The sequence below is a fragment of the Anopheles coluzzii genome, chromosome 2, assembly GCF_943734685.1.
Source record: "Anopheles coluzzii chromosome 2, AcolN3, whole genome shotgun sequence".
NCBI classification, from domain to species: domain Eukaryota; kingdom Metazoa; phylum Arthropoda; class Insecta; order Diptera; family Culicidae; genus Anopheles; species Anopheles coluzzii.
The window spans coordinates 6,478,195-6,501,103 of NC_064670.1; the positions used below are offsets into that span (position 1 = coordinate 6,478,195).

General features: G+C 47.6%; 1 protein-coding gene across 5 annotated transcripts in view; it reads right to left on the reverse strand.

The window, feature by feature from the left end:
- The window catches only part of LOC120949926 (proteoglycan 4), a 64,848-nt gene that overhangs the window by 3,170 nt on the left and 38,769 nt on the right, over positions 1-22,909 (reverse strand). For 3 of the 5 annotated variants that reach the window (XM_040367565.2, XM_049605382.1, XM_040367564.2), the window contains exons 3-6: positions 8,697-8,828; positions 3,390-3,517; positions 323-1,228; positions 93-248 (exon numbers count right to left, since the gene is read on the reverse strand). In XM_040367565.2, coding sequence (XP_040223499.2) covers positions 93-248; positions 323-1,228; positions 3,390-3,517; positions 8,697-8,828 — 1,322 coding nt within the window. The remainder of the gene's footprint in view (positions 1-92; positions 249-322; positions 1,229-3,389; positions 3,518-8,696; positions 8,829-22,909) is intronic. The other 2 variants (XM_040367568.2, XM_040367569.2) reach the window with 2 other exon arrangements.

Genomic DNA, 22,909 nt, shown 5'->3' on the forward strand with positions numbered 1-22,909 from the left:
ATTCGCTTTACGTCCGCTGTCCCGGTACACTGGTGAAAGCCGAAACGGAAGTGGTTTGTTTGCTCAACCGCTTGCGAAAAACCAGTACGCACCATACAACCAAGGTCCTCGTCGCCGTACAGCCCCGGGAAGTGCTTCTGTTCGCCGCAGTTGAACGTCGTGTACGGCAGGTCCACCTTGGACGTGAAGTTGTCATCGAAGTTCTTGTCGTAGCCGACCGGGTAGTACTCTTTCGGTGCGTTCATGACCTGCAAAACCCCGAGAAAAAGAGCGTGTAGTAATGGGTTCTAGACACGACCCTGGAAAAGCACACCCTCCTTACCTTGTGTCCTGCGTTGGTCGGGTAGCGGCGCGGTCGTGGCGTCGTCGTGGTGGTGGTCGTCGTCGCCGGTGTCGTCTGCTGCGCCAGGAACTGGGCCTGTGCGAAGGCGGCCTGCTGCTTCTCGTACTGCTTCTGGGCCCGCAGCTCCTGCTGCCGCACGCGGATGGCCTCCTTGATCACCTCCACGCTCACGTTGGCCGCCGCTGCCAGCTCCTCCACCGTGTGGCCCATCAGGTCGATCTCTTCCGCGGCGTCTCCGGTGGTCGCACTGCCCGTCGCAATCGTTGGCCCCGGCTTCCCGGTCATCTGGCGCCGGGGTGGAATGCTCATGATGGAGTTCTTGATCGCGGACGGCTGCAGCTTGTTGTCGACCTGTACGACCGGGCCGGTCGAGATGCGGGACACCGATTCGGGCATGGCCTGGAAGGCGGGCACCTTCTGCACCTGCAGGTTCGCCGTCTGCTCCTTGTAGATGATCTGCTGATTGGGAGCGGAGGGGAAGGGGGAGGCGGGAGCAGTGCGGATCGCCGCACCGCCCCGATGGAAGGAGGAGGTCTGATTCATCAGCTGGCTCTGGAAGGAGGGATCGGGAGTTTGGGCGGTTTTGAGGGCAAAGTTGCGGCGCAGCACGGACGGGTCGAATCTCACCGGCTCCGCTTCCGGCGTCGGCTTAGGAATGGGACGGAAGGGGGGCACCCCGAGGGGCAGGGAGGTGGCCTTCGTCATCAGGCTGGACGCGGGCGACATGTACACGGGCGAGGCGGACGAGGGAACGCCCTTCGGTGGCAGACCGCCCTTGGGGAGCATCGGGGCGGACGAACGGACCGTTACCGCCTGGGGCCGGCTCTGCTGGATGGGAGCGCCCGGGGATGGGACGATCGGGGCCGGTAGGGATGGGTAGGATGTCTGCGCGGAGGCAGCGGGTGCGAAAGAAAGGCGAGAACGATATGAAAGAATAAAGAGCGAAAGAGTAAGAATAAGCCAATGGGCAAGGCACCAGCCACGGCACGAACAGAAGTTCATTATTATTGGAACTGAAGTGGATTAATTTGTCATCGGAAATGGAGTGCCTGCGTGCGGCACACAGCCTGCGAGTGGTTTCCGGCGACCACAAAGCTTCCGGTGTACGTGTACGGGCACGTCCGGCTGTACGGTTGACTGGCCGAAAAGAGTGTTGACTCGAAATTACATTTCGTTAGCTCGACCAGTATTAAATTAAGCGAATGAGATTAACCTCGTTCCGACCGGCAATGGGCAATGAATGCGAACAAGAAGGAAGTGTTTCAAGATGAGAGAGTCGCCTCCGGTCCGGTCGTGTGCACATTCTATAAATAGCGAATTACTCCGTAAATATTTTCTTCCCATTCAGCGCAGCTTTTCTTTGCGAACCACTCACACGACGTTCGTGGCTAGCGGCATAATTGGTCTTTTTACCTGGCAGCTTCTAGCTCATTACAGTCGCCCTTATCCACACTACTGTTCCGTCTGCACAAAGTAGCCCTTTTAAGACGCACGCAAAAGGATATAAGCTACCTTGTATGTCTGTGTGTGTTGAGTGCATCCGCCTAACGACCTCACCGGAGTGGCGATGCCTGGTAGCTTCATTTCACGCCCGACTACTCCCGCCAGCGCCAGTTGGAAGGTAATTTCCATCGTGCGCGCTTCTATGCACACATCCCCTCTGGTTTAATAACTTTGTCACCCACACTGTGGCTCGGTTCGGCAGCCGGGAAGCGTTCAAGAAAGGAGGCACTACAGGAAAAAGGCTGCTGCATACTAGCACAGGAAAGCCTTTGCATACTGATGAAACAGTGTGTAGAGTGTGCGCATCCTGCACGGATTGGTGGCAGTGCCATGGAAATCTAGCGGAAAAATGGTTAGCTCATCAACGCGATCCGTCATTCCAACGGGGATTCGTTCCTCGTGCGGTCGCGTTCGTTTCGCAGCGATATTTTATCATCAAACTGTTTTTTTTTTACCTTCACCCCGTTAAAGCCACTCAAAGGTTTAAAGTGGTTTCTGACACACACACACAAAAAAACTTGTTTCCCGCTTTAGATGCCCAGCTCGTCCCGGGCCCAACTGTGGAGCTCGGTAGACTCGGTTCGCATAACTCCCCATTGGATAATTTAACCCTGCGAAGCCTAAACGACCAACTTTTTCGACTGCTTTACGATCGCTAACAGCTATTGGAAACTTTTCCAGCAAATTCTCGGAAGCTGCACCGCGAGTGGTTGGGGTGAGGGTTTTTTTTTGGTGAGAACGACTAGCAAACTATTCGCTCTGCTAGCGTACGCAGTGTACTATTTTTGGGAAAGTTTTGTATTTTTCTTTGCACCGCATAATGCCACTTCAAAGCGAGGCATGATGATCAAAAACAGTGTTTCATGCGGAGTTTTGAGCCTTTTTTTTTTGCTCCCCGCATTATGCTGAATTTCAAACGATTCGCGTAGGATCAGCCCTTGTGACTGTACGATAAAATTGGTATCATTTTTGGGAGAGGGTTTTTTGGCACTCTTCTGTTGTAAAGAAGTGTAAAAACAAATATTTATATTTAATGCAACTAAAAACAGGCCAATTGCTGGCAAAGCTAACTTTATGGACTAATCAAACTGCACTACGACACTTTTAAATGGCTTTGAAATGATGTTGCATACCTTTGGGGCGTTTCTGTGATGTACTTTAAAGGAATTGCATACTTTTAGGCGCATCGATTGCTTTTTGCTTCGATTTTGACTAAAATTCGTCCATTGCTGGATGATTTCTAGCTATCAGCAATTGACTCTTCTTTAACAAAACACAAATAACCAATATTTGATAGATGCACACAAAATTAAGTAACAAATTGATTCCTATTTGCATCTAATTGTTTGGCAAACCTGTTCATCATTTTCTCACCACCACCGGGCAGCTCAAAGCTCAAACAAATGCCCCCTCATTACATCCTACTGTGTGTGTGGTCTCAGCCCGGAATACCCTTTACCCGGAGCCACACACAGACATTTGAACTTGCCGTGCCGTTCGTCTTATTCGGTGAAAGCCCACCCACCCCCCCCGAGACACTTACCGGCATTTTGGACGCAGGCAGAACGCCTATATTGTTGGCACCGGTGCGAATGTTGAGGGCACGCCGCTTGTTTGCCTCGACGTTGCCGAGCGATTCGGCCAGTCCCAGCTCATCTCCAACGCTGAAGCCTACAAAATAGAGGGAATCGAATGCATGGGGATGGGGTGGAGGGTAAACAAGCAAAGGTCATTATTGTGTGTGTGCTTTTTTGTGTGTGTGCTTTTCGCAGTTTTTCGTTTTGGGCGACTACGGTACAGTGGATATAGGTTAGGATGATATAGGAAGCGATAGAAAGAGACCCGATAAAGTACTGAGCGAATCCAAATGAAACTAAAAATCATCATCGAGCCACCATCGAAGGCAACGAGTAGAAAAAGGGCATTGATATGTGAGCCCAAGATGTAGTTGATATTCCTAGGCGAGTTTTGCTTGAGCTTTGCTGGGTGAATATTTGCGTTCGATGGTACACACGCGACCTATCCGGTGAATGGAAACCTAAACAAACATAGCTCTATTGAGGGCTCAGGTTCGTGTTCTGCACAGAGTTAGTAGCATACTGACGAGAGAGCTCAATGATAGGGATTCATATTTATTTCTAGCACCGCGCAGAAAATATATCAAGAAGCCATAATGTTGTACCAAGGAGCAGCATTGACTTCTCTCTTCGCTAGCTGCTCCAAGCAAATTACCGTCATTGCCACCGATGCGGGCGTTCTGCAAGCGGTAGGATTTCTTCATTGCTATTTACCATTCCGCACTATTAATATACCATAGGAGGAGCGGCCATCTGCCACCGGCACAACCTTTGATTAAATCAACATTGAATAAAACAACATTAGCGCGTCTTCGTTCGAAGTCCCCCAGCGGGTGACAGTGATAAACGAGAAGCGATTGCAAATGGCTATCAGTCATCGTAGCCGCGTTGCGTTCAGCCAACCCCTTGGCTGATTAATTTTTCATCACAGACGGATTCCAATTTCGTACATTGATTTTTCACACGCACACGCAAGCATGAGCCCAAACGACAGGATTGGAATGAGTCCTTCCAGCTGCACTCAAGTGATTAAACGCCTTGAGCAATGATTATGCAGCCAGAAGTGGGTGGCATTTTTGGCTTACAGCGAACCATCACCATTTATCTGCCTTTATCTGGAACTGGCAAACGTTTTGAAAAACGATTTAGTATGTTCAGCAGCTGTTCAAACAAGCCGGATTGGTATCTCTAAGTGTGTGTGCGTGAAGATTGGTTCCCTTTTTTTTGCGTTACGACACTCGCTACTAAACAGCTAACAAGCGTTGCGCCAACTGTGACACACGGGCTTACACGACGCCGAACGATTCCCACCCTCTTCGCGTCCACGTGCCCACCCTTCCCCGCGAGCATAATTCCACGATTGAGGTACTTAAGAAAGCGCTTAACAGTAAACCACACTCCTTGACGAAAGCTCGCCGGAAAAAGCCGCGCTCGTTTGCGCGTTCTGCTGGCAGCAAGTTTGCAACCAGAGGGGCTTATTCCACCTCAGCAAATACAAATGCGTGTGTGCAGCCTCACACATACACACACACATGCGGCAAAGCTTTTACAGGCTGACAAACATGGAGAATCTACTTTTGGAATGTTGCGCGCGAGTTGAGAGAGAAAGAAAAATACAAAGAACGCCTCAACAAACATCAACAAGTTTACGATGGTGATGTGGCACACATAAAACATATCCGAAGATAAGCGTACCGCCACAACAAAAAGCTGTGCTACTCGATAGCCACTGTTGCATGGGGTGAAGCTTTAAGAAAATGTCGTAAAATTAGCCCCGATACACAAATAGAACAAAAAAAAGGAAAACAACAACGTGGTAAACAAAAGAATAAACATAGCCAGGACTTTCTTTTTCCCGCACGGACCCCGGGGAGGGGAGGTACGGGAAAGCGTTCCGGTTTCGCAGGGGTCATAAAATGCAAACCCATTTCATTTCCGTTAAACGATTACGATTATTGCACGACCGCCATTTGAAAGCGGAACGTGCGGCAGCATGTCCGTTTTGATGAGAATTGCGTTCGGTGCTGGTCTTTTAGCGGCTGTTATGGTTTTATGGGTGTAAAAAGCTTCTGTACCATTCAATTGCTACCATCGACATTGGCTGTCCAAAGGGGTAGATCACTTTTTTTGCCCTATCTGTACAATAAAACCCTGTGCTTGGACTAGAACATCGCGCTGCAGAGTTGGCTTTGGAGCAGTTTGTCATGCAAATTGCATACTTTTCGGCTGTTGGTCAATAAACGTCAGTAACATGGAGCAGAACGAGCAATGAAGCTCCTGAATGTATATAAATACCCTCTAAATAGCTCGAATTCATACCTTTTCCGAAAGCAATACTGAAAAAAGCCACATTAAATATTGCAAATCGTTTCATTTCACAACCGCTGATTATGCTGACCCATCTCCGCAACCGACGAGGGTAAACTAATCATGTAAAACGCGGGCGCACGAGAACCCTTTATCTACAGCCACAATAAAGGAACGGTGGCGCGCGGTTCCTGCCCAGAACCGGAGATGAAAATCGCGAAACCGATATGTTGAATTTGCATCGTTCGCAAATGCATGCAAATAAGCGCTACCGAAACGGTGCACGTTTAGTTTGCGAGCGGATCGGCGCTCGGATCGTCATATGTTTGCTAATTAAATTGCTTTGCATTACCCGAGCGGGTCGAGGGGTTATATTACGCACCGCTGCCTTTCGAATACGCATAGGCATACAAACACACACACACATGCGCGCGGTTTAGAGTAAACACGAAACCGTGAAAACGGGCCTTATTTTCCAGCTGGATGGTTTGATGCCAACGTCAGGTGGTGGTCGCGGGAAGCTGCATCGATGGGTGCAGTGCAGTGCATCAGCAGCAGCAATCCTGAACTGCTGCTGTTGTTGGGCCGATGCAATGCGAACAATTGCGCGTGTACGCAAAGCGGCGACCAGCGACACACATCGGAGGCTGCATCGCACAGCTAAATTGGCAGGATCCCGGGGCCCGGATTGTCGTCTTTCGGTTGGCGCTGCAATCGACGTGTGTCGTAAGCTGGGCTTAGCTAGTTATTGTGTCAAGATAAATCCCGCACTGAGGGCACACACACACACAGTCAGTGTTGGTGGAGCGATAATTTATATGCATTAGCTTCGTTGTCGTTTGTGTGTGATGGGCCCGTGGCGCTGCATAAATCATGCTTCGACGGGAGGAAGGTGCAGTGTTTATGTACCATGGGGGTGAGATTTGTTTATAGGAGATTGTGCAACATTGCAGCCAGATTGAGCGCCGAGTTTCGAACAATGTAACCGTTGGAATCGATTTACCTAAGCAGTTGTGAAGCTAATGAAATGGGTTTAGCTAAACCGTTTCCCTCAGCCGCATGGGCATGGGCAAACGCCTGAAAGGTAGGCAATACGTATTTCAAAACCTGGGATTTTAGGACAGAACGTTCAGCTTAAAACATCACAAAAATATATTTATTATAATATTGTATGCTTCAGCAAAATTCCCCCTAAAGCCTAATGCCAGTTCAACGACGACCGATTTACGACTCTCTAAAATGGCACTTGCTCTCTCCATAATGATTCCACACTCCGCCAGTGCGATGCTACGACCCATAGCAAACGCTGTCTTGCAATTACTATTCATATTGGATTTAAATTGTTGATTGCAATGTATAATAGAGGTTCGCCAGACGGGGTCAGTGGTGATTAGCCATTAGTCATATCGCCGTATCGCCGTGGCTAGGGTGAGGACCCCGTCGAGACCCGGCTAACCCGGCACTGCGCAACTCCAGCCGACGTCCAGCCGGGGGAGAAAATAGAGTTGCTTCGCAAGTATCTTTCACCTCGCAACACCCCGGGGGTTGGCGTTAGCTTAGCCCATCTGCGATGGGATGCGTTACAAAATTTGGTGTCCATTTTAAAGCGGGCTGATGATTGTGATACCCTACATGGGGCGGGATGATCCTCGGGCGGCGGTTGATCGAAAGTACACACGGTTCAATGAGCAGGTAAGTACGGTGTATGGCAACAACACACCATTTTCGCTGCACGATGATGCAGTGAAAGCGAAAATCGACGAAAGGAGACAGGTCGGAATGTTGGGCTGGATTGGTCACGACCCACGGGAGATTGAGCTCGTCGATTTTGCCAAAAGGGTAAGTTTCGCTAGCTGTCTAGCTGTGATAGCTCAAACGGTGATGCCATAGGGCCGTTTGGGATCAGATTTCTATTTTGGATGAGAGTCTTGTTGTTGTGCAGGGATAACAAAGACAAATTGATGATCAAGTATTACAACTACGTCTTCATCGTCTGAAGGAAGGTCTCAATCGATGCTTTTGCGACGAGATTTGCATACAAGTTATTATTTATTCCAGTATGTTCCCTATTATGTGATCCAATGAATGCAAATTAAACTGAAATGATGTGGCACCATCGCATTACAGCATTCACATAAAACACAATGCTTCCAATTGCTCCACCACTAAAATAAATTGGAAATTGTTATCCTCTTTGGTCGCATTTGAAAACGATACCATATTGCATTCTCCATTCCATTGAATGAAAGCGGAGAGTGCAAGTGATTTAATTTACTACTTCTACCTGATCCATTAGGCGCGCTAGACTGTTTTGCAACAGATGCCATTCTAATAGAGCTGTATTCCAATACGAACCCACTTGGAAGGATGTAAAAATAGTTCATCGGTTGGCAGTAATTCCAATAAGGGCCGTACAGGTGATATTGAAAATTGAGACGAAACATTCCGCTGCACTGCTAAACCCTTGCCATTTGAAACACGTGTTTCATGCGTTGGAATTGAGGAATGAAAAACAAACCCGTCCCGAAGCAATATCTATTAGCAACAGGTACTGGCCTTTTGCTCTTAGCTTTTACAACTTTTCCTATCCGCTTATGAGCTTTGATTATATTTCTCAGAACGCTCCGATTGCTTTTAACAGCTAATAGGATAGAATTGCCTGCACCGATTCAAAAGGGGGGAAACACCGGAGCCACCCAATTGTAGGTTGTTAGGAAGGAAAAGGTATCAGGGAAAAGAAGAGACCGAGTTAGAAAAGAACCATTTCCGGGTGAAAGCAAAAGGATCAGAAGATCGGGTTGAGAAGAAAAAATAAACAAACGGAAAAAGAAAATGCACGCTAGCAAAACCCTTCCGAGACGCAGAGTGTAAGGAAACAAATTAAAGAAAGTAGTAGCAGAACAGAACAAATGCCCAAAATAAACAAAAAACACACACACACACAACCTGAACGAAACGAAACATACCTAACCCGAAGTGGGCCTTGATGCCGCCCAAATTCCGCACCCGAAACAGGCCGGACTTTTTGAAGGCACAGTTCAGGATGAGACCGAAATCGGAATCAAAAACACAGGTACTCTCTAACTGTTCGATTGTGCCTAGAAAAAGGGGATAAAAAAAAGAAGAAAAGATAGAAAGCGGAAAGAAAAGAAAAGAAAGAAAGAAGAAAGAAAAGGAAATAAGTCGAGGGAAAATTTACAAAAGCAGCAAAAAAAGAAATATCAAAGAATAAAGATAAAGAAAAGGATAGAGATGGAAATGGTTTAGTTTAGTCGGTTTCGACGTATTATCGGCAAACAGAGGAAACAGGCGAATAAAAAAACAAACAAATCAAACATCCACGAAACAGACGACCGATTGGAATTGCCAGCCTTCCTTTTTCCCTCGAAGGAAGGGAAACGCATGAATACATTTTGGAAAATCGGAAGCACATTTTCTACTGCCACCGTCGGGAAAGCCATTTGCTCTGTGAAAGCACAACAATTTCCCTGCCCTTGGCTTTATCGCTAGCTGGGTGGAGGAAAAAAACAGGCAACTTTGCAAACAAAAAAAAAGGGATCAAATGGCTACCGGTTCGGTTTTCCTGTGCCCGAGGAAAAGTTTTTCCCCGGTCCAAATGTGCAGTACACAAGGGTGGTTGGAGGGGTGGTTGGTGTATGTGCTTTTTATGTTCCCGTTACCAGGGTGGTGAGTCCAGTGGTGTGTAAAAATGTGCATTCTGTGCAAGGATCGAAATAAAAGATTCTCGTGTTTGGCTCGAAACTTTATTCCGTTGAATGCATTTCCCTCTATCGCCCTTTTTGATTAACACATTGGGAGGGTGGGTGGCGGGTGCGTGTGTGTGTGTGTGGGTCGGTTGATGCATTGGATAGTGCTTTTGTGTGTGCGTGTGCGCGTGCTGTAAAGGTGCATGTTTTCACTAGTGTTCCCAAAACGCCCACTGCCGTCCAGCCCGAGCTGCAACCTGAAGTGTGTGCGTATCGATTGTTAAAGGGTCCCTTAATGCTAAACACCACCACATAAATACACACATCTGTGCACACCGACGCAGTAACTAAGGCAATTAGAATCAACCAGCAAACAAACCTAAAACACCATCGTACCACACCGGCTGTAAACCGGCTTGTATGCGTGTGTTTATGTATGTGTGTGTGTGTGTGTGCGTCTGTGTGTCAACAAGTTTAGAAGTAGAACTTTGCCCGAGCCTTTGTGTCTTCAAAGTGTTACTTGATACTTGTTTCATGCATCGGTTTACAGTCTGGCTCGAATTGTTGCTGATAGTTCTGGGAGTTTGCAGATGTTTGCTGCAAGATAAGGAGTAAATTGGGAGTAAGCAATCTGGGCTGGGAGTACACATTCGGTATCGCAATGCAATCGATTGGAAGGTGTCGGTAAATGTGATTAGATTATATAGATTCAGTAACTGCATGGGAGCAAATCGTGCGGTGACAATAATGAGGATAATTATTCTCTAGAACAGGCTAATTGTAACTGTGTGGTTATGTGACTCTATCAACAAACTGAAGGGTTGTGTAGAATGTATGCACCATTTTCTTTTTTGAGGAATTATAACGAATAACATGATGTTTTGTGAAATGTTGTAAATTTTGAGATCAAAATGCATTTTTGTCATTCAGATTGCATACATCTAGGCGTTTTTAATCCTAATGGCATTTTAATTAGACATGGAAATTACACAATTTGTAACAAAGCAAATCACAACTGTAGTAACAAGCTTTAAACCATGTCATGGAATTTGAAAATTGAACACAACTGTCAGCCAGCTTAACCTTTACATTAAATCACAAACTCGTTCAATTTATTCCCATTAAAATGCAACTTAATTCGTTACATCTAACATCTGCCCTCCGATTATGTCGGTTGATCGGGTTCGTACGTTGTGCGCATCATTTCAACGAACCCAAAGCATGTAATTTAATATGTTAATCCTCGCACAAACGCCTCCCACCCCACAAAATCCTGCAAACATTCGCCCGGGGCGGGGCACGAAGGGATTAACGAGTTCGCAGGAAAATGTTGTGCCACTCGTGCCAGCCAGCGGCTCCGTTTTTGCTTGCATCGGGAAGCTGAACCAACAATCGAACAAACGCCCCCTCCGCACCCGAGAAAGGATACACATTCTTACCGTGCACGATAAACGATGTTCGCAGCGCATTGAAAGTGAGAGCCATGCAAATTCTGCGGAAAAGCAAAAGCCCGCAGCAGCCTGGCAGCACAAAACGTACCGCGGATTATTCCAATAATATTCCAAAAACTTGCGCATTCAGCTCCGTTATCCAGCAAATCATAAATGGTCTCGGGTGAAATTGAAAGAAAGTGTGCTCTCGTTGTACTTTTAGGTTTTATGCCGAAGCGGCACGAAATGGCAATCCGACGATTGGTTTTGATTGCCGCGCGCGCTGCGCCCAATGCGGATTAAATGGTTTAAAAAGCATAGATTCAATTATTGCTGCTGAACCGCCGCTTCCAATCAGATGTCAGCTCAGCCACGGGGGCATGCGGGAAGGCGATTGCGGATTGCGGATGCTCAATTAAACTGGCTGCAAAATTATTCATCGCAACGGAGACGGATGAAATTAATTACAATCCATCGACAGTCTTCCATCGAGCACTTCCCGTGCTGCCCCTGCGTTCTGGACACGCTTGCAGCAAATTGGAATGATTTAGCAATTGTGTCGCAAAAGAAAAGAAAGAACAACTACCGCCGCATTGCATTCATTTGCATCGAAATCACATCCGATCGAAAGGCTTTTGAAAAGTCGAAAGCTAAAAGCACAAAAAGCATTCACCGTCCACCAGCAGACCAAAGCGAAAAAAGGAAGGGCGGAAATGTACCACAGAGGAAAGGGGCGATTACGACCGAGAATGTAAAGTTTCCCATGTGCAAATCTGTGTAGATTCGTTCGCTTTTTTTTTTGGGGGGGATTCTAGGAAACAAAAGCTACAGAGAGAAAAGTTGTCCAGCACAAAAAGAAAAAGCTTTGGCGTAACTTTGTTTTTCCTCCCAATTCTTGTTCCCATTCCCTCTTTCCATGCCTTTTATTTCGCTGATTCGTTCGTAATTGAGTTTGTAATTGAAATTAAACATAATGACCTGTCCGTATTGTCACCATCATCATCATCATCAACGGTGCCATGTAGCATACCCAAAACGGGAACGTCATCGGCCTGTTCGGTTGCATTTGAAAGCCTCATTCTTATCGTCCTCATCGCTCTCTTTGCTCCTCAAACGATTGTTTTCTTCTCATTTCGTTCATTTCACATTGGGTGCCGCACGTTCATCAAAAATCAATCAAATCCCGCTGTACTTACGTGAGCGAAACCGAGAGAAAGAGAGAAAGATTGAGTTCATCAGTGGGCTCAGCTGGGAGCCCATTTTCCCTAACCATTTCCCATCTCTACCTATGTCATGTGCCATGTTCGTTTGTTAAAATAATACACCTCCAGGTTGGGTTGGGCGTACTGTGGGGCACAACGTGCGTCGCTTCTGATGAAAGCTTCTTCCGACTCGTGTCCGGCCTATTGCGCTCTTTGCTCGGTCTCTGATTGTCGGACCCGATGGATAATTGTGTGCGTATGTGTATGTGTATGTGTGTGACAGGCCGGTGAGATTGGGAACATGGGGCAAGTTTTTCCGTACCACCTACACACTCCCGCCGCAAGGGGAATCAACTCTCCCCCAAATGTAAACATTCGTCACGGAGCAAATTAGTTTGGGACAGCGTGTGGGCGCACACAATCTTACATTTGGCTGCGAGAAACAGCCCAAAAAAAACAACAAAAACTCATTCCCCTCTCGTCCTCCAACACGCGGACCTCCTCCCAAAAGCTACAAAACCGGCAAACTTTGGTAACGAAGCTATACCTCCTCTCAAGGGGGCGGCCGGCGGCCGGCGCGTGCTCATCAAACGCCACAAACGGTCATTGTCACGAAATGAGCGCGATGAGACTCCGGGTGGAAGCCTCCGGGGCTGAATGTCCGTTTTGATGATTTGCGGTGTAGTGCTGATGATGGGAACGCATGTGACCGGAATCGGTAATGATGGTGTTGTTGTTGTTGGTGCGGTTTCTTTGCGCGCGGTGCTGGACCCAATTCCCGGTTTCCCCCCGGAGCGGCTGGCTGGCGTGCTATGGCCAAATCCGTCGAGATCGTTTTGGAGGTGATTTTCGGGCGAGCAATTTGTTGTGTGTGTGTGTGTGTGTGCCACCCGGGGCCAACAGCACACAAACTGGGCTGACCTTTAACCTCCAAGCCAGTGGATTTAAGATGAAGATAAAGCAGAGCGTTCGTGTCCTGCTGGAAGCAAGCATTCTCTCAGAATGTTCACCGTTCTGATTGAATTTTATTATTTCGAACGATGCGGATTCGGGATAAGAAACAGTTGTTCATTCTCTTGAGCAAATATCTTGTGTGAATTTTTGCTTGGATTTAAATAAGTGCATAAAGAAGCAAATTTTAACAGAATTTGCATAACTTTAGGCGTTCTCATTGATTCTTTGCCTAAACGTATGCAATAGGCACCACAAAACGCCTAAATTTATGTACAGTATTCAATAAAACTAACGTTTTAAGCTCAAAATCACGCTTTGTTGGAGCTTGAATGAGGGAATCTCATGATCTGCCAACAATTTTAGCTCCTTCTATCTCGTATCTCGATAAATATGATTTTGCTTGTCGATTTCGAATGCATACAAGCCGCCATCCACAACACAGATTTGATTAGTTCTTCACTGGCGATTGCCACACAGTATTCCCACTCCTCCCCACATCACAGCAGCAGCAAAAAAAGAGAAACCCGCTCTCCCTAAACCATTCCATCCTACATCTCCACGGCAATTTAATTAAGGTACGGCGAACGTTTTGACCGGATCTAATAACCATTTTCCGGCTAAGACAAGAGGCCTGTGAAAAGGTGCAGGCGCTTTCCGGGAGGTTTCCGTCCCATTTGGCGCTAAAGCACAGCATTTTTGGCACCGACTCTCCCAGCAGTTGCGCCATCCCCCACTGTCTCACACCATCGGTTGAACGGTTGTGAAGATCGCAATCAGGAATTCGGCACGATTGCTATGGCAATTTTCCGGCGAATCTGCCTTTGCGCCCCGAATCTCCGCATTGCAAAAGTGTTTCGTTTCCTGAGCAAAAATGTGCTTTAATCGGAGACGCTTGCGGGGTGGACACACCGTGTTTGCTTTCCCCTGGGAAAGCAGGGCGCGATAAAAAAAAAGTATAAAATTGTATTTAAAGCTTTGTTTCGCGACACTTTCTCTCCGCCGGCGATTATGATGATGATGATGGCTGACGGCAGATGGACGCAAATCACGGCCCTTTATACGAACGCGAACGAGCGTCGGAAACAACTGTCGAGGTGGCGAAAGGATGTCGGTGGCGTTAAACTCTAATCACAGCGTCTATTTTAATTATCCAATTTTGCAAGTAGTCAACTGTCAAATGCGAAAAACCGACGCCACCAAAACAGCGGGCAGGAAGTTTATCCTTTGTGCCAGGGAGGGGGGGGAAGGGTGGGTGTTGAATTTGGCACCGAGAGCTAATTTGCGGTAAAGGAATGAGGTTTTCCCCACCTCACCGCACCTTGCCCAGCGTCATGAATTTCGAAAATGTCCTCCCAATTGTTTCTTCACTCGGCGAATTGTTTCGGACGGAGCAGCGCGCCTCTAAGAGAAAAGCTAAATGGCAGGGCGGGCAGGGTTTGCTATTTCCTTTATTTGTTTTGTACCTCAATTCCACCACCCCCTCTCTCAAACTCCATCACTCTTTTTCCCTTCTTTAAGGACCTTCCGAGTGGTTGTGACTTTAGCCCATCGTTTTCGTTTTTTCCCCTCGAAAAAGTTCGTAAAATGATTTTCGGCACGCCCAATCAACTGCTTTTACGCCCCCCCCCCCCCCTCCTCCCATGCTCAGACCGCGGAGGCTTCGAACGAGGCACCACAACAGCATCTCGTTATTTTTCCGAAACTGGTCGTTGGAATGTTTTGTGGAAATTTTCATCCCACCTCCACCCTTGGCTCCCTCTTGCCAAGGGTGCTAAGCGATTGGAAACGAAATGCTGTTAATATTGTAGGGATGTGTTTTTTGTTTTGTTTTCGTTGCGGTGCTATTACTTTCTTCGTTTCCCCCGTTGGGTGGCCTGTGGTGGTGTGATGTTGTTTCCCTTTTTTTGCAACCATCCACCCCCGGCCACCTCATCCCACCCAAAAGGCATCTCAATTTTCTCCATTTCACTTTCCGATACGTAGTAACACACGGAACGGAATTGACGGGTTCTGGGCGAAGAGGAACGTCGTCGTCGTTGGGAGTGTTTTGGGGGTGGCACGGGAAGGAGGATTCGGTTTTTCGATTGTTAGGCGGCGAAAAGTAAACTCCATCCGTATCCATTACAAGTGGCCTGAAGCAGGGACGGCGCGGTGCTTTTGTTTTTCTTCACGGGTGCTTCCAATGTAATCCTCACGTCTTTGGAATCGCTTTTCTTTACGCTTTCCTTCGCTGCTGAAGCCCCTTTTTTCTGAGGTAAGCAATGGCAGGAACAACCAGCAAATTGAGCTCCATCAACATACAAAAACAACGATCTTTTGTAGCAAGTCTTCCAACTAAGCAGCGAAACTGTCAAAAGAACGGCTGCCGGCATGCTTGCTGTGCGTCATTGGCAGTTGTGTCCGCAAGAAATAAAACGCGCCCCTACCTACCTTCGCTTCCCTCCTTGGTGCAAGGTAAATAAATGATGGGCCAGTTGCAGGCGCATACAGACCCCGAACCGAGGATATTCCTTTCACCTAGTGCGCTACACTTCTTGATGCAGCTTACAGCACGGTTGCATTATGAATGCACTGCTGCTGCTGCTGCATCGTGACAACCACGGCCAACACACACACACTGATGCCGCCAATTTGAAACGAGTTTTCTTAAGCAGTTTGCTCGGGTGCCGTTTGTGGCGTACGGTCCTCGAAAAAGTGGCCGAAAGCGCAGACAGAGAACAAAAAAACGACTAAGATATAATAAAACAGCTGCTTCCCGGACAGAAGCGGCCTTGGGGGAAGTTTCATTTGGGAACGTGCGTCCACGAATCACAACCCGTCCCGACAAGGGCATGGGGAGGCAATGGGGGGAAGGGTTAAACAAGCCAAAAACACAACTTTGGCGAGTGCAATTGGACGTCCGCAGCGTTTTGTTTGCCGATCACCGTTTGCCTGGGTGCCGCACCCGCGGCTGCGAAATTCTGCTTACCACTTTTGGGGCGAATTTGGGCGAACCGTTTCGGCTGCACTTCCGGCTGCACCACCCTGCACACCACACCCACACATACACAGAAATTCCTTCGGTCTAAATGATTCACAAGGACAATGAAACGCAGGCCCCGAAATTGTACATCCAGGCAGCAAAGCGCCAACGAAACCATGCTGGTACCTCCGAAAACTGAACTTTTCTTTCCTGCTGCACCAAGCGGTGTGGACCAAGCTGCCGCAAACAATCTAATGGACAAACGTTGCACAAAGGAAGCAAAAGCACAGTGCAGTGAAAAGTTGTGCTTTCTCCAAAAATCCTACCCCCAGCGCAGCACCAGCGAGTGCACCAAAAGTAAGCTGCATGCGCGGGAAAATGGTCGAACAAAGCAAATGGGCGTCCCGGAAAAAGGAACTTTTCGGTGCAGGACCGTTGTTGGCAGCGAGAGGGCGTCTCTGTGTGTGCATTATTTAAAGTTTTAATTATACGTAATTATTTTCCTACTTTGGTTGGTGAGCATTGTGGGGAAGTTGGCTGTGAGAAGGGGGGAAGAAACCGCGGGCACTTATCCTTTCGGTAGCCGCTGGCCTGAGTAACCAATGAGCCAGAAAAGGGATGGAGTTTTGTGCCCGGAGGGAGGGATTGGAGATTTCACTGTTTGTTTGCCGATGGCGTAGAACAAAGTTTGCCGTTTTACGGGCGAAAATCGAATCAAAGATTTATTGCTAATAGTGTTGATTATGAAAAGAAAGGGTGACTAAAACGAGTGTTTCTCTTTCAACAATAGATTTTGATTAGTATTTAACGCCATTAACGTCTAGCTATGTTGTTTATTGCTTTAAGGTTAGACAGTGCAAATGTAACACAGCTTAAAGTGTTTCAGTTCATCAGCCACACCAACATAAATCGGTTTAACAACCGATAAATTCTGCTTAAAGCATCATTAACACAATGTCTACATTGCATTTCGCAGCCCTTTGCGTGACCTTTAACCCAAGAAATCATCGTTCATCGCGTCATGTGACAAAAGCCATCATCCATCATCAATAAAATCATCCCCTGGGGTTCGGCACAAGCCATTGGGGGACCAGCAAAGGCACTCTGGTAAGAGCTTTATTTAAATTCATACCCGTTTTCCGGTTGCACTGAAATCGATCAAACGCCCTCAAAGTGTGAACTTTTGTATCGCCGATCTCTGTGTAACCATTTGCCCACAAAAAAAGGGTAACAACCAAAAGATTCAAACCCTCTTCAAACACTGCACCCTTTTTGGTAGGGTCGTTGGACCACACTGGTGTCCGGAAGTGCCAATCTTTCCGCACCGGGAATCACAGGCGAACCGTTGAAAAACCGTTGCCACCGAAGATACTAATACTACAAGACGGTGCTCAAAAACTGCCAATCATAATTCCTTTTCCTTTCCGTGAGCCGCCGGGCCGGCCTTCTCCCCCGGTACCGATTAAAGCGTCGTGCTCCGTCAAACCCCTTTCCGCACTTTCACTTGTCCAGTGCTCGCAAGTCCGCGGGCTGCTTCCGGCCCGGCTCGCGCAACCAGAGCATCCAGCAGTTCCATCCATCATCTGCAGCGTCTTATCGAACGACGCACTCGGGCGTGTGCACTCGGGAAAGAAATGGGGAAAAGCGGGAAAACACTACCACACACAGCTCTTCTCGCACATCCCCCTTTCCGTTTTCCAATGAACCGGAAGGAAAGCACTGGCGCGCATGTTTTCATTGCACACACACAAAAAGGGCCCGACCATTTGATGATCTTTTTGGCCGCTCGTGCACACTCGAACGTTACAAACACACTCCGCCCAGTGGGATGATACGCGCAGGTTCATAATGACGTTGTTTGCATATCATATTTCTTGCCGAGCATAATCATTAATAACACGCTTTTTTTCGCATCGCTGCTAAATGCACAAACGGCGGTCAGTGAAACAAAAAAAAACAAAAATCAAGCAAATCCCTCCTCATCCGCCAGTCGGTCCGCATCATCAGTCAGTGAGCAAATCGAAGTAATTGGATCAACTCCACCCACGGCACGATGCTGCTGGGAGGTCGGATCAAAGCTGCCAGCCGGGTTCTCTTTCAATAACGCTAAGGATAGCTTTTAATCTTGATCGTCCGGCCCCAAACCTCCGGCCCCGCCCTCCCCTCGATGGTTGCGGGTAGTTTATTAACATGATTTGTTTATCTTCGCCTTTTTATGCTTTCCATGTTCGCACACACTTCTCAAGTTTAGGACGGGCAGAAGAGGGCTCGCGAGTTGCAACAATCTTTTGCCGTTCCTTTCTCTATTCCCTTTGCGCGCGCGAATCCAGTGAAAAGGGAGGTCGGAATGGTCCGAAAAAAAAAAGAAAGCAAAACCATCCATCCATCACGGTCATCGAAAATTATTGAGTGGCTCGTGAAGGCCACACTGCCGGCTTCGGGAGACTCGCCGTCACGGTCAACGGTTTTTGCACCATTCAACTCGTGTTTCGCGGCATTGCCTCTGGCTTCGGTTTCAGTTGGGGATATTGTGGCAAAATGTGAATTCCCTGCGCATGCTGTTGTAATGCGGAGGAGCTTATCACTCGCTATGCAAGCATAATGCATAAATAATCAAGCAGGAGTATCGTGCAAAGTGGGGCGAATGTTTGACCTCTCGTATCAGGAGTATCAACGATCAAAATTAATGTAACACACCCACTTGCTGGGAGGGGGTGCCATCCCATTTTGCAAGGCAAAACTATAATTTGCCCTTTCACCTTCCCGATGGTTCGTTAATCCTTGACACGTTCACTCGCTATAAAAAAACCTTGATCCTTTCATCCATTCCTTGCGCCGGGCACAAAACGCCACAACCGGAAACCGTGTTTGCCGTCCGTCCAGTGATTTACTTCCCGATTGCGCACCTTCACCGCGATTGACCGCGAAACTTTCGATCGAAAGGTGGACAAAAAGGGGGTGAGTGTGTCAAAGAAGAACAGCTGCATCGGTGCCCATGGGAGGTGTGCCCAAGTTGCAAGCTCATGGCCAGCTCCTCCCTCCCTCTCTCTTTTCAGCCGGCAGTTTCACTTTTACTGCTTTCATTGCGTTCCTTTCGCTTTTATTGTGTGTCTCTCTATCTCTCCCATGCACTATGACCGCATGCTGAGCGTGACTGTAATTTCGATTGCATCTCGCCTGGTGGGATGGAATAATGCAATTGACAGTAGCATTGACGCATTGTCACTGGATGCATGGTGGTGTTGCACGAATGCGGTAAACAAGTTGCCACGATACATCATTGCATGTGCATTCGACTGCAAAAGATTTATGACTCGATCTGTTCCGAGCGGAGCGCTGGGTGGGCGCCGTTTTGCACTTTGACATGCGTGTATGAGCACATACAAACACACACACACACATACAGTGCATCTTAAATTACACGCCAAGGGTGTAGGCAATGTTCCGTGTGTGCGCAACTTCTGGCCCGAGCCGACTACTGCAAGATGTACGCAATCTAAGGCTGGCAAAGTGCAACTGTAACCATAACACGAAGGCGAGGTCTCTCGGTGTCACCGAAATTACCCAATTTCTTCCTCTAACCTCCTCCACCCCCCTGTGTTTGTGTCTGTAATTGAGTGATTTCACAACACACAGTGACCCACCCTTGGGAGGTCGGGCTAGACCACAAATGAGACCGTTGCTGATGCTGTGCTGTGATCCCTCGCTCTCTCACTCTCTCACCCGGTGGGTCATTTCCAACGAAACCCCGGGAGGCGGCCCGGGCACTAAACTCTGACACCGAAAAAGGGTCCTGTGCGAGGCGGATGGTCATAACTCTTTTTTACGCCTCATCAGGACATTACGCACTTACTGGGTTGAAGCAATCGTAATAGATCGTTACGGCACTGGGTGTTTCTTTTATTGCTGTGTTTTTCTTCCCCATCATCTCTAACGCCTTTTGGGGAGCGACAACAACACCGAGACAAACACACACACACTCACACAGACGGCAGGCTTTCTGCTTCAACACAAGGAAGCAGAAGCTTTCGCAACTCAACTCGAGTTGAGGTAATTAATCAAATTAGCGTGATGTCCGGGGACGGGGCAGAGGAGAAAGGTTTTGCACCGTAAACTTTCGCCTTTTCCCCCCCCCAAAACATTGGCAACATTCACGGAGCGCTGAGAAGTTCCTGGGTCTGGAAGAAAAGGGACAAGAGCGCTCATAAAACTGCTCGTCTTCGGGATGGGAATGGTAAAGTCCCGCGCCGCTTTGCCAAAGTCATTAGGGACGGAAATTGCGAACCATTTTTCCATTGCGTTCGTCTTTGGGCGGGAAAACAATTTCATCTTACGATCGAAACCAGTGTGACAGTAATTAAAAAATTACCAGCCACGCACAAACAGAGGGTTGACGAGGTTGACATTTGCAATCCGTTCGGGAGCTGAAGCTTTACTAGGCATACACTCCTCCAAAGCTGGCCAGCCCGATCGAGCGCAGCCCGCCCGATGTTTTGCTTGCTGGCTAATGAGATAAATGAAACCCCCGGGAACACACCATGCGAAAGGACGTTAAATTTGAAATGCCTGAAGGCGTTGGCCCGAAAATGTTACCTCATGTCATAGACGGTTACAGCTAGCGTTGAGGGAGAAGCACAGAGATAGAGAGAGAGAGAGTGTAGTGAGTTAATTACGTATCCAAATCATGGTACATGTGTCAAGAAGCGATTTTAAAGGCGTTTTGCAAGCGCTAGAAGGCACTGGGTGGCGTCCGATATGAGTTTATGTCTTCCTAAATCATGCTTAATCTGGTTTTGAATGGCACACGGAGGAGTAAATGGTTCACAAGATAATGAAATCTACGTACTACGGTGCTATAAACTGCCTTTTGAAGAAGTGAAAGATGTCAAAGCGGGACAATCACCTCTGTTCTCACATTAGAAGAGGGTTCATTGGGGAGTGTCCTCTTTGGGAAAATGGATGTTGTAATAGATCTTTCCATGGCGTTTGAACAACCAATGGGGCAATCATCACTATAGGCTCCTTCAAGTACATGCCGTTATCAAACAGTCAAAACTTTCCGGCCCTTTATTGTCACCATCGTAGAACGTAAATCATCCGATATCCATTTGCCCGCTTAACGGTACCCGTGAGGCATCATGTGTTGCAACAGAAGAGATTCTATCAAAAATTCAAAAGCCGCCCAATTTGCGCCACACAGCTGCAAGCCTATGTACGGACCTTGCCTAATGTACAGTTCTCGCCAAACTTCAAAGTTACACCATAAACTGGAACATGAACAGGCAGCGAAGTTCATTAAAAATGGCCTGCCATGGGGAATGTAGTTCACTTCACAAGTAGCAGCAAAATAAAAAAAAATGCTAACGATCCACATCTCTTGGTCCACACGAGATGGCTAACAGTAGCGGCAACGGTCATCATAATTGCAATGTTATCAAAAGCGGTGCACGAATAAGATGCAGGGGAAGGATAGGGGACGGGGAAGGAAGGTGTATGAAACCATGTCTAATTTGAATACATGGCAGCATACACACGGGCGTGTAAGCCAACGATTCTACGATTACACATGTGTTGCAGACTGTGTTGGAAGACCGTCCGGCCGCCGTACCGTTAGATATGTGGTCTAGTTCGGTTCCGGAGGAGACCGACTACATACAGACACACACGCACACACAAGATGCCCTAACGGTAAACTCGTGCCGAGCAGGCATATGCCTCCTGCTCCTAGAAGCTCTTCGCGATTTCCAGCGCCTAAGGCATGTAGAACGTATCGGTGAGTTTCCTTGGAAGAATGGAGCTAAACGATGCAGACTATAGTGGCTCGGTGTAAAACTCGGCCTTACAGCGTTTCAGAGAACTCAGTCCATTGGTGTTTTGCTTCCCTTCCGTAGTAGTCCCAGTTGAATATGTTCGCTAATAAATTCAATCAATATTATTACCACACAGGAAGATTGGTTGGTTTCCTGAAGATGGGCTCATGAATACCGACGAACAGGTGGATGCAAAGCGCAGAGCTTCCCTTGGAGTAGTGGAAATGGGGGCGTTGTGAAATATTGCCCCCGGTATTTGTGACTTACTTTGGTAGGGTAGACGATGTTCCACATATATGCAAAGTACGTCTCACCCCAGAACCGCACTAATCCTTGGAACATTGATGAGAAGCATTCGAAAATGAAGCTCTTCGGAGCTGTGGGATAACAGAGGCCTTTTCGTGACCGGACGCTTTATGGAATGTTTTATTTGAGTACATGCTCTTGTCCCATCAGCATCCCCTGACCTCACAAATCCTTGAATAGACGGCCCCGGGAGAAATATGACTCCATCGTTCGTCGCAAAGTTACCGTAGTAGCAGAGCTCTACGAGGAGACAGTCTATTATTGAGAGGATGGTGGCTGTTTCCCAATGAGGAGGTTGCGCGTTTCACCTGCTCATCACATTTCACAATAATGAGATTATCTTCCGGCGCAATGCCGGTGTGGTGCGGTAAGAATGCTTGCAACAGGATTATTTGCAGTGTATCGTTTGATAGTGGTGTATCCATATCAACATATTTGCTCAATGTTGAAGCATTTTCGTCTTAGTAGAACTAATATTTACCAAGCTGTTCAGGAGCGCATAGCTGCAAGCGGTACTTTGTAAAGCTACGCTGCTTATTTTGCCAACTCTTGATGAACTCGAGCACTGGAAAACGAGCTCGTAGCTTACCCCGCTTTTCAGCGGTATCGTGCAACCCGCACTCCGCCAAACGTCCAGAATTAAAGTTTGCCGCCGGCAACTGGAGAAAGCAAACATAATCAATGTGCGGACACGGACACAAAACCGCTATGTTGATGAATTGTGAGCGACACACAAACTTATGCTTCATTTCCACCGTCGGAGTGGAAGTATGGTGGACAAAGTTAACGCACGTCAAAGTCATCGCAT